Source organism: Podarcis raffonei, chromosome 2, assembly GCF_027172205.1.
Source record: "Podarcis raffonei isolate rPodRaf1 chromosome 2, rPodRaf1.pri, whole genome shotgun sequence".
Lineage (NCBI taxonomy): Eukaryota > Metazoa > Chordata > Lepidosauria > Squamata > Lacertidae > Podarcis > Podarcis raffonei.
The window spans coordinates 5684687-5700829 of NC_070603.1; the positions used below are offsets into that span (position 1 = coordinate 5684687).

Here is a 16143-nt window from a genome sequence, read left to right on the forward strand (position 1 = left end):
GGGGAAGGCTGGTACAATTGGTAGCTGCTTTACAACGCCAATGGTGGAGATGTTAAATCAGAATTCTTAAAGCTTGTTCCTCAGCTAACATTTCCTCAGAAGTATATAAGACTGCAGCCTTAATATTCAAATTAGATACCCTCCAACAGCTCTCCGGAAAAAGAGGACACTCTTGTATAATTACAGCACACTTGTCTTTGAACTAAAAATCACTGCCAGAAGGCTACCCGCTTCCCCACACCCCAATACACACACACTATTATACACTGCTGAAGGCTCTTAGCTGTATGCTATATTTATTTCCTGTGCAATCACCTGCTTTGTGCTGGTTTTGGATGAAAGCTTATTAGTAAAGCCAAAAAAAATAATATATCCTTTTTTAAAACAGCAACCTAAACAATATTTTATAGCATTTATTTTCACAAGATATATAGTCAGACTTATGGAACAGCTGCAACTCAGATGCATTCAAGGAAATGTTCACAGCATGGCTGAGGTGCAAAGGAAGCTTGTGCACTGTGCAAGAAGCCTAACATGGCTTGTGGGGAATTTCTTTAGATCCCCAAATCTCCCCAAAGGCAAAATGCAGGCAGCCAAGGTACCAGGGACAAGTAAATAGGGAAAGCTGGAGCATATAAGGGGAAGTGGTAGAGCATCTGCTTTGTGGGTTCAATCCCATCATCTCCGAGTAGGGATGGCAGATAACCCTGGTGACATCTTAAAGAGCCCCTGCCAGTCAGGGCAGACAGTACTGAGTTGGTGGAATAGTGGTCTTTCTCAGTGTAAGACTGTTTCCTATGTCCCAAAGTCAGAGCAAGTTCTGTTCTAGTATAGAATAGCTCAGTGGTCAGGGTGGCAGCTGTGTTGTTTACTTTGTACCAGGACTGCTCCTATACTTTCACCAGAACTGCTGTGATAGCTCAGTCAGTAGAGCATGAGACTCTTAATCTCATGATCGTGGGTTCGAGCCCCATGTTGAGCCAAAGATTCCTTCATTGCAGAGGGTTGGACCAGATGACCCTCAAAGGTCCCATCCAACTCAATAGGGTGAAGCTTTTCCCACCGTGCACCTTGATCCCAGGAAACCACCAACTCTACATGTTTGGGTATCCGACTGTCCTTAAAGTTACAGGAGCAGGGCCCACCACAAAAAGATGGCAAAAGTCCCTCATTCCTCAGGCCCTTCTCTCCTTAGTCACATATTTGCTAAGTCAGTTTTTGCCAACCTAGCGCCCTCCAGACAGGTGAAGCCTGCTCCCCCCCCCCCAATCTGCAATACGAGGACAATAATACTGGCATCCCCTACAGGGCTGTTATTGTAATAATTTCTCAGAGAAGCCCTTAGAAACCAGACACATGCTACATAAATGCTAAATTACATCATTGGTGCTGTTGGTATTTATTGGTTTGCCTAAAATCTTATTCCTATGGCAGCCAAGCTCTCCTTTCCCATTTCTCCACGGCACTTCATATATTTTATCTTCCTTCCTTCAAATCCCTCCTCAAATCCTACTTTCCCCTTAGGAAACCCAGATGAGTCCCCATTTCTAGCTTCAATCACATCAGTTGCCTTTGCCCACATCCCTTCCTTGCTCCCACTTCTCTCTGCCTTGTCTTATCTTCTCCTTGGCTGGTTTTCATGCACAAATTCCTTGAGGGAAGGGACCTGCCTATATCAGCTTAACAAATTCTGTGTATACAATACTGAACAAGAAAAGGCTGCCGGAGGTGCTGCTGCCCCACCATCCCGCCAAACAGCTTACAATCTAAGCAAGGTGGGAATTCAGAGAAGAAAAACAGAGGTGGTTCAGGTAAAGAAGGGATGAGGATGTGACCTGGGCAGCCACTGACAACCTGACTGCTTTGTCCGTAAAGGTGGAGATGGGGTTTCTCAGTCTATCTAACAAGTGATACACCAACAACAATGTCACTAGGGAAGCATCTGGGAATGTCATCCTATTAGAAGTCAAAAACAGCCGCCGCCATTATTAATGCCCAGTATACCTGAAGGAGCGTCTCCACCCTCATCATTCTGCCCGGACACCGAGGTCCAGCACTGAGGGCTTTCTGGCAGTTCCCTCACTGCAAGAAGCAAAGCTACAGGGAACCAGGCAGAGGGCCTTCTCAGTAGTGGCACCCGCCCTGTGGAACACCCTCCCACCAGATGTCAAAGAGATAAACAACTACCTGACATTTAGAAGACATCTGAAGGCAGCCCTGTTTAGGGAAGTTTTTAATGTGTGACATTTTAATGTATTTTTAATCTTTGTTGGAAGCCGCCCAGAGTGGCTAGGGAAACCCAGCCAGATGGGCGGGGTACAAATAATAAATTATTATTAATACTGCGTATTTGAAATGTCCCAACACTTTGTGTACATTATGCCAGCAATCCTCCACAACAGCCCTGTAAGGTGGGCTATAAGTGGAGCAGCAGCTCTGGGAATAAAAAGATGGATGAGTTGGTGACTCTGAAAGATCCCAAGAAGGTCTCATCAGCACAGTTCAAAGGGCTACATCAGTGTAGGAAACCTGTGGCCGTCCAATTGCTGTTGGACTCAAGGTTCCCCATCACTTGACTAGACCAAACCTCTCTCAAGTCCCCACCACCCTCTGTTACATTAAAAGTGGTGTGTGTGTGTGTGTGTGTGATGTACTTCTGTAACAGTTGCACCGGAGAAGGGGGAGTTGTGACACAAGCAGGGAAGCTTCTAGTAAGTGAAGCTCCATTTCCCAAAATTCTCCATTCTGCCTAGCAATGTAAGAGATGCAGGAATTCCCCCTCCCTTAAAAAAATGGGAATCTGAAAGTCCTGGCTGCCTCCCCCATTCACTTTAAAAGAAAAGAGGTAGTTCATCAGTGGGGTTTGCACTTTGAATCCCCCTTCTGCTTCAGTTTTCACTGATTAATAGTAGGCATGACTACTCAGAAGCAAACCCTGTCAAATTCAATGAAGCTTACTCACAGGAAAGTGAAACTAGGGCTGCAAGCTAAGCTGCAAGGTAAACATAGCAGAAGCCTATGCCTGGTTTTGGTGCCAACTGCTTCCAGAAGGATACCTTACACCAGGGGTAGGCAAACTAAGGCCTGTGGGCCGAATGCGGCCCAATCGCTTTCTCAATCCAGCCCGTGGACGGTCCGGGAATCAGGATGTTTTTACATGAGTAGAATGTGTCCTTTTATTTAAAATGCATCTCTGGGTTATTTATGGGGCCTGCCTGGTGTTTTTACATGAGTAGAATGTGTGCTTTTATTTAAAATGCATCTCTGGGTTATTTGTGGGGCATAGGAATTCGCTCTTTTTTCTTCTTCCAAAATACAGTCCTGCCCCGCACATGGTCTGAGGGACATGTGAGGGCCCACAGCTGAAAAAGGTTGCTGACCCTTGCCTTACACACATAAAATGTGTATTTATTATTTTGGTATTTTACAATGTTGTAAAATACGCAATGGGTCAGTGTGTCTGGCTGTAAACCAGAAGGTTGGTGGTTCGAGCCCACCCAGGGATGGCTGTGGGCAGGATTCATGAATTGCAGGAGTTGGAATAGATGACTCTTGGAGATCCTAGTGATGTATGGAAGTGAGAGGTGGACCATAAAGAAGGCTGATCACTGAAAAAATGATGCTTTTGAATTATGGTGTTGGAGGAGACTCTTGCTCACTGGAAGGACAGATCCTGATCCTGAAGCTGAGACTCCAATACTTTGGCCACCTCATGAGAAGAGAAGACTCCCTGGAAAAGACCCTGATGTTGGGAAAGATGGAGGGCACAAGGAGAAGGGGACGACAGAGGACGAGATGGTTGGACAGTGTTCTCAAAGCTACCAGCATGAGTTTGACCAAACTGCGGGAGGCAGTGGAAGACAGGAGTGCCTGGTGCTCTGGTCCAGGGGGTCACGAAGAGGCGGACCCGACTAAACAACAACAACATGAACACCTAAGTGTGACTCTCTAAGATTCCAGTGGGAGGAGGAGGAGGATGGGTACCCCCTCACCTCACCTCTCCCGGAAGCCATCTTCTCTGCCCTCCCTTCCCACGCCCAACAGCGTGGCACCCAAAATGCCATGGAAAAAACCGCCATGCTGAAACAGCGCAGGGGCAGAACAGCAGCCTCCGATCTTCCCTCTCTCGACTGCGGGGAAAGTGGCGTCCCTCCCCGGGGAAGGAGCGACAGAGAGAGACGGAGAGGGAGAAGGGAATTGGGAGCGAGCACCACAGCAACGCGCAACGCCACGGGGAGGCGGCAGCACGAGGGCCTGTGTGAACGCAGGAGAAGAAGCGAAGCCGGGAAGGGGCCGGGGCGATGGAGGAGGAGTGGGGCACCGTTTTGAAAACACGCCGCGCTGGCTGGCTCAGAGCTGCTGCTGCGCGCCCAGCCCCTTTGGGAAGGATGCGCACCAATCGCCCACGCGTGTCTCTGCCTGTAGATTCCACAGGGAGCTGCCACCACCAGGCGTGTGTCCCCCGTCGCGCGTCCACACGGCCCAAGAGGCACGTGGCAGAAGCCGCGCGCAAGAGGGGCCCGAGACGGAGCTTAGATCACGCGTGGAAGTGGGGGTCTCTGGTGCAAACGGGAAAGGAGCCTTTGCGTCTCGGCGCCCCCGCCTCCGACCCCCGTGTTCAGCCTTCAGACCCTCTCCTCTTCTGCCCGCCCCACACGTGTACGACGCGTGCGTTTCTGCTGGCTGGAGCTCGGCGGCCCACGGTTCTTCCGCAACGCGGGAGTCTGGCAAGGCGCGCGTGGGTGAGAGAGAAGATGCTTCTTCGCGCATCCTCGATGCCCTGCCTGTTCCCGAGCTTGGCGTTGCAGTGAACCGCCTGCGATGTAGATAAACTGGGGAGGGGAATCGGGCCTGCGAAGCACAGGGGGTTAATTGACAAAAGGAGACACGCATCTGCCTTGAAATCTTGAAAAGGCATTTGACATTTTGCACATGCGTGCTGGCGCTCCTCTTCCACCCCAGCCCCTAATATATTATGGGTTTTCATTTGCTTGAGAATAACGGTGTGGTGCAAGGACGAAAGGCTGACTTGCAACTCCAGTTGTGCCAAGTTCGAATTTCACCTCTGCTGTGAACTCCCTCGGTGGCCTAAGGCAAGCCGCTTCCTCTCGGCATTACGTCATGGGGATAGTAATCCTGGCCTACCTTACAAGGTTGTTGTGCATTGGGAAGTGAAGCACTTTAAAACACTCCGAATGCTAAGCAGGAAACTCAGCACCAGACTTGGGAAACAACGTTAAATTAACATGGGAGAGTGTTGATGAAGGGAAGAAATGGAAATCAGTAATTTAGGTGGGTTTTCTGAAATACATTCAGGTCAACTACATTTTGGATTATGTTTCTTGTGTACAGTTGGCCAGTTTAAATGGGGGGGGGGAGAGAGAAAACACAAGGTTTTGAGAGCCTCTTTCATATTCTTGCTTCCTATGAGTAACTTTCAGAACTGGTGCCTGAGTTTGCTTTTATCATCCTCCCTCTCCCTCCCCTTTTCCTTTTGTGTCGTGTGTTTCAGATTATTTGCCTAATGACACAGTGTTGTTTTTTTATTGCTCTAGGGACCTTTTCAGCTGAAGATCAGGGTAAAAATGCTTTAAATCAATAAATAACCACCAGATTAAATACAAATGCTTTGACAACTTCAATCTGCAGAACTGGCATTGTTCTGCACTTGTAAGAAATCCATCTTTTAGTGTGGCAGCACCTGCAACCTGGAACTCCCTGCCTATTGACACCAGGCAAGTGCCTTCACTTTTCAGCACCTGCTTAAAACGTATTTTGTTTAGGCAAGCTTATCCAGACATGTAAAAGTTACATGTGTTTTATTTCTTTTTCATTACTGTTGGATTTAATCATCTTTTGAATGTTTTAAAATACCTGTGTTTAACTCAAATTGTCATGCTTTATTTTATATTTTTGTAAACCGCTTCAACATTTTCTTACAATAAGGCAGTATATAATTTTGTTAAATGAAATGTCAAATGCATAGCATATTGATATGTCACCTTCTGCTAGTACGGTATAATAAATGCACTTTGATTTCTCAATACAGGTTCAAATTCAAGCATCTACAGCATATTTATAATGACTGTCAGACTGGTGCCAGACACTGCTCATTTCAAAAACTCATGAGCAAACCCCCAGTAATCTAGCACTTATTAAACCATTATTGTTCTTTTCTTTTAAGAAGACTGGTTAATGTTATGGATTTCCCTGTCTTTTTTATTACATGTCCCAAGACAATATTATTATACAGTACTATATTCAAAAATAGTTTTAGGCCTAAACCCTGACTCAAATTAAGCCCTTTCATGTCCCTTTCCCAAAGCAGGTAATTTAGAGGATTCAGAGTGTTTTACAGGGCTCGCTTTATCACTAGATGGAATCCTTTATCACAGCAAGGAATGAGGCCTAGCATTGCATCTGGGGCATCAACATATGGAAATACCTTTTCCCTTCCCAGTTACACCTTGGAACTCGTACCTTTGCCGTTCACTGGCACAAGTCAAGAAGAAGAAGAAGAAGAAGAGTTTGGATTTGATATCCCGCTTTATCACTACCCGAAGGAGTCTCAAAGCGGCTAACGTTCTCCTTTCCCTTCCTCCCCCACAACAAACACTCTGTGGGGTGAGTGGGGCTGAGAGACTTCAGAGAAGTGTGACTGGCCCAAGGTCACCCAGCAGCTGCAGGTGGAGGAGCGGAGACGCGAACCCGGTTCCCTAGATTACGAGACTACTGCTCTTAACCACTACACCACACTGGCTCAAGCCAAGCAAGGCAAGGGTGTGGCAAACTCTGTGGTCCTCCAGAAATTGCTGGACCTCAGTTCCTTCCTATCAGCCCCAAGTGGCGCGGCCAGTGGTCAGGGATGAAGGGAACTGTAGTCCAACACCATCTCTCCACTGTTGGCCTAAAGCCACGTGATGCAGCAACCTCACAGTGAAGCTAAGCAAACCTGGAGCCTGACATGTACAGTGGGCCAGTATGTCTGGATGTTAACCAGAAGGTTGGTGGTTCAAGGCCACCCAGAGATAGCTGTGGGCAGGATAGTGGCATTGCAGGGATTGGACTAGATGCCGTTTGGGGTCTCTTCCAACTCTATGATTCTATGAGACCATCTAGGAACCCCACTTATGCCATCTTGAGATCCACTCTGGAAGAAAGGTGGAACATAAGTGCAAGGAATAAAATGAAGCAGGGAGTGGGCAAGTTTCCAAAGGGGAGGAGGAAAAGGTAAGCAGCATTTGAACGTCCAGAGGAGGGATCTGGGCAAGATTTGTTCAAATACAAGGATGCGATGGGGCCCATCAAGGACGCCTGGAAGAGCTGACTAGCGGGGAGCAGGGATGCATATGGCAGCTTGTTGTGATGCTACTGGGATACACTGCTAAGCAAGAGGAGCTCCAGAAGCGAATGAGGGAACAGAGCGCATAGCAAATTTGCATCAGCTAGCTCGGTTAACAAAAGCGGGCCATGGCAGCAGGAACAAAAGCTGTAAATGCACCCTTTCAGATTTAACAAAGAGAGCAGAAAGTCCAAAGTGATCGGGTGCTACTGCTAGCGAAAAGGGGTTATTACAAACTGCTCTTCTTCTTGCATTTCATCCACCCTGACACAGAACATTTTGGGCTACAGGAAGACTCCCAAGCCGTGGTCTGTGTACCCACTCTGAAGCCCATAAGAGATCATCACGAACTGAAGGAGTTTCAGATTCAAAGCCCCATTTTGCACTGGCATTAGATCAGTGATAATAGGACACTGTAATTGCTGTTCCAAGCATCCAGAATGTGATTTTCAGCCTCCAGTAAGGGGGGGGGCTTCAAACTAGGACTGCCTAAGCAGCAAATGCACAGTTGTGTGCAAATGGATGTGATGGAGCCCTCAGAGCTTTTGTTCTGCTTTGCTAAATTAAAGCGGCTTCAGTTATACCTGAAGGAGCGTCTCCACCCTCATCGCTTAGCTCAGACACTGAGGTCCTTCTTCAAGGGTCTTCTGCTGGTTCCTTCACTGCAAGAAGTGAAGTTACAGGGAACCAGGCAGAGGGCCTTCTCGGCAGTAGCGCCCTCCCTGTGGAACGCCCTCCCTTCAGATGTCAAGGAGATAAACAATTACACACCTTTTAGAAGGTGTTTTATTATGTTCTGTAAGCCACGCAGAGTGGCTGGCGAAACCCAGCCAGATGGGGGTGGGGTATAGATAACAAAATTATTATTATTATCATAGCCATCCCCACTTTTGAGTTGCAGAAACAGTGGTGAGGTGCTGCTTAAGCTGTTCCCCTTTACTCCTGGGGGGCATGATTTTGAGCAGAAAATGACTGGCGATGAAATGGTTAATCAGCCCCTCCTGCTGCTGTTCTCCCCCACAAAACTGCAGCTTCCCCAAACCTCATTTCATTTATTTAAAAACTCAGGAAATTGTCACATACATTTGCATGTGCCATGTGCCTGGACAGCTAAAAACCAAAAGTTTGGACAGGTATTCAAGGAATACTTTTTGGGCTTCTAGTGTGTTGATGTTTCCTTTGGGACTTTTATCTGCTTGTGTGCTTTATGATGCTTGCTCAACCTATCCATGCATAAATGCAGCATGATTAAGAGACTGTTAAGTCTCCAGTGCTCTCTCCTCCAAAGAAAATGGACCTTGTAAAACTGGGTCCTCCAAATGTTGCTGGACTACAACTCCCATCAGCCCCTGCCAGCACAGACAAGGGTCAGAGATGATGGGAACTGTAGTCCAAAGCAACTCAGAGGGTGACAAATTCCCTATCCTTGTGCAAAGCTTGCTTTATGGAACTCTGACTGTCTGGGAAATGAGAGGGACTGGGGGGTGAAACAAGACATGAAAAACATCTATTATGTTTCGATTCACATTCAGTAAGACTCACTGAAATTAATAACCATGAAAAAGTTGGGTCCATTAATTTCTAGTACAGTACTCTGAGGAAAACTTAGTTGAACACAACCCAAGGCGTAGAGAATCAAGCCTCCACTCTACTGAAATCTGAACCTCTACATTGGCCAGGGAAAGGACAGAATGGAATACCAGAGGGAGAGGAGTGACTCTAGAGCAGCGGTTCTCAACCTGTGGGTCCCCAGATGTTGTTGGACTACAACTCCCATCATCCCTGAGCTCCGGCCTTGCTAGCTAGGGGTGATGGGAGTTGTAGTTCAACAACATCTGGGGACCCACAGGTTGAGGACTGCTGTTCTAGAGTCTAGAAACAGCAGGGTGATATTTTGTGCTTCATCAATCACAGCTAAAGCAAAACAAAACAGTTGTGCCAGATCCTAGTCAGAATTCTTGCCCATTGCCCTAGATGCCAGTCATCCTAATGTCAGGTCAAATGCATCCAAAGCGTATATTTTAATCAGTGGCGAGAGAAAGGCACATTGCATGTGGCTAAGAAACGTGTCTCCTTCATTCACCACTACCTTAAGATCCCCTACCCTGGAGACCTTGCCCAAAGTAAGCCTTAGAGCGGAGGCTCTGAAATTGTGATCCATGGATCTCTGGTGACCTGCAAGCTCCATTCAGGCAGTCCACAAAAATATTGCAAAACAATCACAAATCTCTCTACTGGCCTCGACCAGGGCCAGAGCCTTTTCAGCCCTGGCCCCAGTCTGGTGGAATGCTCTGTCACAAGAGACCAGGGCCCTGCAGGATTTGACATCTTTCCGCAGGGCCTGCAAGACAGAGCTGTTCCGCCAGGCCTTTGGTCCAGGCCCAGACTGACCCCCTTCTTTCTATGGGACCCTGTATGTAAGTGGCCTCCAAGGCTCTTTCTATCGGCCCATATGGGACCAGCATGGGGGGCCGGGCCTGGTGAACTTTTGATTCCTTACCCCTACGGTTATGATTCGTGGGTTCCCACTTAATTTTATTTTGATTTTAAATATGATTCGAATTGTATTTTAAACTAATCATTTGATTTTGTTTTTTCAATGTATTTTAAATATTTGGTGTTAGCCATCCTGAGCCCGGTCTCGGTCGGGGAGGGCGGGGTATGAATAATTATTTTTATTTTTATTATGTTTGTTCACAATGGATTTCGCCCCTTAAAACTGACCCATAAAAGTGGCCCTCCTCAACCATCTGGCCTAGGCCAAACAATTTGTATAAAGCAGCACTGCTTTTGAAGCAGAGACTGAATGGGGAGAAAGTTTATCAAGTGATCCAACAGTTTTGAGAACTGTTCCCTAAGAGAGCAAGGGGTGGCCAGTTGTGCCCCCCTCAAGCCGATGCTGCTGGGCTCCAGCTCCCAGCAGCCCCAGCCAGCATGGCCCAGTGGTCAGGGATGATGGGAGTTGTAGTCCTAAGATTTGGAGGGGCTTCCCACTTTACAGACACCCAAAAGATGAGCGCCTATGTACTCACATGGCATTCTCCAGACAGGCTGAAAGGAACTGGACTTGGAGGCACAAAATGGAAAATCCTTAAAATGTCACCCTCTCTGCTATGGCGGAAGAGAGAGAGGCTCTTTCTGGCCCAATCTGTGTTGTCACAGCTGCAACCACAGTCCCCCCCTGAGAGGAGGATGAATCTCGGCCAAAGAGCTTAAGATCCAAGCTGTCAGCGAGCAACAGTCCCTCGCTCCCTCTCCTCTCCTCTCCCCAACGAAAAGCTCCACCACTTCACCCAGCTCCCTTCTCAGTCTGCCTCTCCTTTTTGCAGGGGGGGGACACCCACCCACCCTGGGAGATCAATGCGAAGGGAGAGGGGTTGCACTGTCAACTTGCTACTCCTGCACCAAGGAAGGGCGCGAGAAGGCGAGAAGGAAGAGGACCAGTGCCTTCCAGATATTGCCAGACTGCAACACCCATCGTGGCGATTCTGGGAGTTGGAGTCCAACAACATACAAAAAGTGCCACAATGACAATCCCTGTTATTCTGCCTCTCAGATACCAGAGCCTTAAACAACCCAGGCCCCCAAATATCTGAAATATTTCCTCTTTCCCTGCAGACCCTCCCAGGTGTTAAGGTCTGCAGAGAGAACCGTCTTGGTAGTTCTACCTCCCTTGGGAACTGGGGGGGGGTGTCTGTGGCTTGGGATAAGGCATTCTCTGTGACAGCCCCTAGGTCAGGGGTCAGCAACCCCTTTCAGCCGTGGGCCAGTCCACCATCCCTCAGACCATGTGGTGGACCAGACTATATTTTGGAAAAAAATATGAACAAATTCCTATGCCCCACAAATAATCCAGAGAGGCATTTTAAATAAAAGGACACATTCTACTCATGTAAAAACACGCTCATTCCTGGACAGTACGCTGGCTGGATTGAGAAGGCGATTGGGCAGCGTCCGGCCCACGGGCCTTAGGTCGCCGACCCCTGCCGTAGGTTGTGGCATTCCCTCCCCAGCCCCAGCCTGACTTCCTCACTTTACAGCTTTCAGCGAATGCTGAGTCCGCCCCTTTTCACCCTGGCCTGCGACACCAGAAATGTGTGTTTTCACAACACACCTGATCCTTGTGACAGTAATTTGTTTTTAATTCTGAATTTTAAACTTGAACAATAAATTTGATGATGATGAGCTAAATAAGAAAGCAGTCCATCTTCTGCTCCCTTTCCAGACCGTTGAATCAGATTACCACTACAAGGATTGGAGGATTCAGAATAGCCTGAAGACCAAAGCTGGCTATTGTCTGGACCCCACTTTCTCCTTTCCCTTTGCCGCCAATTCAGATCCAGTTCAGCCTTGCTGTCCACCCCATTCCTACCTTGCCCTTTGAAAACCAGAGTTAGGATGTTGTGTAGTCATTAAGAGCACCAGCCTGGAACGGGAGATAGGTAAAGGTAAAGGGACCCCCTGACCATTAGGTCCAGCCGTGACCGACTCTGGGGTTGCGGCGCTCATCTTGCTTTACTGGCCAAGGGAGCCGGCATACAGCTTCTGGGTCATGTGGCCAGCATGACTAAGCCGCTTCTGGCAAACCAGAGCAGCGCACGGAAATGCCGTTTACCTTCCCGCTGGAGCGGTACCTATTTATCTACTTGCACTTTGATGTGCTTTTGAACTGCTAGGTTGGCAGGAGCAGGGACCGAGCAACGGGAGCTCACCCTGTTGCGGGGATTCGAACCGCTGACCTAGTCCTAGGCTCTGTGGTTTAATCCACAGCGCCACCCGCGTTCAAATCACTACTGAGCCACATTGAGATCACCAGGAAACCTTGGGTTCAGTCAGTCTCTCTCAGCCTAACTCGCCTCACAGTGTTCTTGTGAGGATGCAATGCAGGGAAGGAGAACCATGTATGCCAACCTGAGCTTGAGAAAGTCAGATTACTAGTGTAACACAGGAACATAGGAAGCTGCCTTAATCAGAGTCTCTTGAGCAGGGGCTCTCCAGGGTTTCAGACAGGGGACAATCTCAGTCCTCTCTGGAGATGCCAGGGATTGAACCCACAACCTTTTGCATACAAAACAGATGCTCTGCCACTGAGCCAAATTTGGTCCCCCGCCCCTGCAAAAATAAATGTAAATAATCCAGCTCCCATAAACCAAGAAGTAAGATTGGAGATGGTATGAATCAGGAGCGAGGATTTCTGGGCACAACTTGATTCTGGTTCCCAGGAATGCGAATGGAAAGGTGAAGGCCTCTAATAGCCCTATGCTACCACCCGCCATTCTGCACCTTCACTCTCCTCCCCTCCCTCTGCATATGGAGTGTGATCAACAGACACTGAGAAGAAAAAATACTTTGCAACAGTCTTTAAAAAGTGCTTTTATGACTTAGGTGAGAGGTGCTAGAAATGGAGGCGGGGGGGGGAGAGGTGAACATCTCGCACTTACAGCATGCAGCGTCTCTCTTCTCTCTCCCCCCCCCCAGCTCAGGCAGACACTAGGAAATGCCAGCCCCCCTCCCCCCTCCAAAGCCCAGTTCCGTCATGTCAGCTGATCATCCACCTCCTCCTGCCGACACCCACCCACACATTTCAAAGCGGAGCAGCTGTGCCTGCTGTGGATGCCTAACCCCAACCAGGTGGGCAGGATGCCCAAGGACTGACTAGGGATGCAATGGTCTGACTAGGGATGCAAGGAAGCTTCCCGTGTTCCTACGTGCTGGATTCACCCACCAGCAGGGGGAGCTGTTAGGGGAAAGAACACCACTTCCCTAGAATGCCAGGGCAACCAACCTACTGCCTGCTTGCACTTGGACATATTTAGAGCACCCCATCTATCCAGAACCATGTCCCTCCACTCCTTGGAGAGGACCAAGCCTCCAAGTGTCTTCCAGCCCTCAGCCAAACAGAAGCCAAGGAAAGCAACTTACCACCACCCCATAACTAAGGGGTACCCTTAACATGCCTTGGTCCTCCTTCACCAAAGGTGCCCAGTTACACCCTCCTGGCATCTGTGATTGTGCCCTGAGCTCAGTCGCCTACTCCACTGTTTCCCCACCCCCAGCCACAACCCCCTGCGCCCTCATGGGTCCTCTGCCCCAACTTTCTAACACCTAGTCAATAGCCCCAGAGCTCACCCCACCTTACCCCCTGCCATTCAGCCCCGCACCCAGCGAACCAGGACGATGCCAGGTTCTTGTAAGTGGGCGGTTCCCCTGCTGAAAATAGCCCCTGGCTTCTGCCAGACTCACCACCTCGGAGTCTTCGAATCCATGGAGACAGGAGTCGTCATACATGGGGGATGAAAGAAGCGTTCAGGAACCAAGACAGAGGTGGTGGTGGTGGCAGCAGCAGGGTGAAGGGGGGGGTGTAAAAGGGGGCAGCTCTTCCAATCGGACGGATGCCCAGCGCTGTGCCCCCTGCCCCAAGCTGGGTTGGGGGCAGCGGATGGCACGCAATGGCAGAGCTGCTGTCTGCTCCCCGAGAAAGATTCCCCACCCTGGATGTGCTCGCTCGCTCGCTCGCTCTCTCCGCTCAGCAACGACGGCAAAAACAATAGCGCCCACCCACCAGCCCTCCCCTGGGGGCAGGCGTTGAGACAGGCAAGCACGGAAGGAAGCGGGGAGGTGGGGGGCGGGCAGAGAGAAAGAAGAGAGAAGAGAGAAGTGGGGCAGGCAGCAGCTCCTGAACTGTCCGGATGCGTCTGCACCCACCTGGGGCAAGACCAAAGCGGGGTGCCAAGGGGCGCGGTGCAGAGAGCAGAAGGGGAACAACAGGGTGGGGAGAGGGAAGACACGACCGGAGGGCATGTGATGTGGGTTTGGGGGGGCAGGGGTCGTTCTCAGTGCATTCTTAGTGCCCACCAAGCTCTGCCCTTTATTCTGCCTCCAGAGACACGGAGGGCAGAGAAGGATGCCTCGCTGGATATGCAGCCAGACAAAATGGATTTGGGGGTTGGGGAGACACAGCCTTCCTGCTTGGGCCAGGAGAGGTCCGGGCACCGAGACCGTGCAAACGAAGGAATGTGGGCAGTGAAAGGGTGAGAAGTCCAGGCCACCACCACGGCACGCCGTGCCCCCCACCCTGTTCCTTGAGTGCCCCTGTTTTCCTAGCCCCGGCTGCCTTAACTGCCTGCAGGTCACTGGATAACCAGGACCAACTGGGTGCCTCTCCGCGCGCCCCCTGGCAATGCCACCCTCTGCCTCCCTCCAGCTTCCCTGATGCAGCGCCTCTCCCTAAGGCATCAAGGGGGTCTCTCCTCCGGCTCTACGCTCCGGATTGCCCACCCAGACGGTCTCACAGCTCCATCCCTAAAGGGCAGATGGGGACGTTCGCCTCCCCCCGCCCCGTAACTTCGGGGCAGGTGCTGCTGCTGCTGATCTGGACTCGGTCCTCCGGCTTTGCCGGAAATGGGGCCCGGTGGGGTTCCCCCTGCCATTGCCCCAAGCTGCGCCTCCAGATGCCTCTCCAAGCCCGGTGCCGGGGGGGGTGCAGGCGCCAGCTGGACCCCCACCCCGTCCCACGGAAGTTGGGCACTCCCTGCAGAAAGAAACCCCTCCGCCCTTTGCCAGCGAGGACGCAGCACCAATCCTGACATCCCAGCCGCGAATCTAGGAAGCGCAAGGGGACTGAAGGCGCGGGAGAGAGAGAGGCGAGGAGCCCGGCGAAGGGGCGGGAGAGGCGCGCAGCCGCCCGCCCCTTCTCCCTGGCGGGCTCCCTGGATCCTCCCGGAGTGGCTGCATGGCGCGCGTGGGGGTGGGGAGGGATGTCTGGGGCGCGCGAGGAAGCTGCCGCTTGGCGCGGGAGAGGCGCGCGAGACGAGCGGGGCGGGCGGCCGTGGGGCGGGGGGCGGGGGGCGGCGGCTGCGCGCTGCCTGGTCGGTTACCTCGTTGAGCAGGAAGGTTGCGCTGGAGTCAGAAAAAGACATAGACGGCGGGGGAGGGAGCCGGCCGGCCGGCGGGCGGGCCCGGGGTGCGCTGCCCGCTGGGGAGAAGGAAGGAGGAGGGAGGGAGGCGCCCCCCGGCCCCGCTGCGCCGCTTCCGAAGCGCCTGCCCGGCTCTGGCTGCCTGCGCTCGTCCGCTGGCCCGCGCTCTCCTCCTCCTGCCGACGAGCGCGCCGCCGCGCCTCCCGCCCTCCTCCCGCCGCGCTCCACGCGCCCTTCCCAGACTGGGCTCGGGGACGTGCCAGGCGCTATATAATCGCGGGGGGGGGGGCGAGGATGCGCCCTGCGAAGCAAGAGCCTCTCCGATGGCGCGCAGCTCGGGGCTTTCGGCGGGCTCCCCTCTCCCCCTCTCGCCCGGGTGGGGCGCTTCTGGGCTGAGCAAGAAGGGGGGCGCGCTGGCGTGCAGGATGCGCCTCGCTCCAGCCGTCGACAAGCTCCAGATGCTCATCCAGCAGATACAGAGAACTCCAGCTTCCCGGGGTTTTAAGGCCATCGCTCCCGCTCCCCCGCCCGTCGATGGCATTGCAAATCCGAGAAGCTGGAGATGGGGGAAGCCGCTCGCCCGCCGCCGCCGCCGTTCTCCCCTGCGCGCATACCACGCCTTCCCCCGGGGTGTCAGCCGGCCCTGGCACGGCCGAGGCTCATCCCTGGGGAAAAGGGAACAGTGGAAAGGGCCCCAGAGCAAGAGCAGAGTGCGTTTCCGCGGGGGGGGGGGCTGCAAATAATTGCCACATATCAGCCACCGCCGGAGAGTTGTGTCTGAAGGCCCTCCGGCCCTAGCATCGCTTGTGTTGCAACTTAAGCTTTGCCATTTCCCGCGGACGCCACCCCCAACCGTTAAAAAGCAAAGCACATTATTCTCTCTCG

The 16143-nt window shown here is 51.5% G+C and overlaps 1 protein-coding gene across 2 annotated transcripts in view; it reads right to left on the reverse strand.

The window, feature by feature from the left end:
* The window catches only part of CACNB3 (calcium voltage-gated channel auxiliary subunit beta 3), a 35820-nt gene extending 20238 nt beyond the window's left edge, over nt 1-15582 (reverse strand). Inside the window, exon 1 of one of the 2 annotated variants that reach the window (XM_053371586.1) lies at nt 15220-15582. In XM_053371586.1, the coding sequence (XP_053227561.1) occupies nt 15220-15261 (42 nt within the window). In that variant the 5' untranslated portion in view covers nt 15262-15582. Of the gene's footprint in view, nt 1-13585; nt 14623-15219 lie in introns of those variants that run through there. The other variant, XM_053371575.1, reaches the window with a different exon arrangement.
* Nucleotides 15583-16143: the final 561 nt, after the last annotated feature.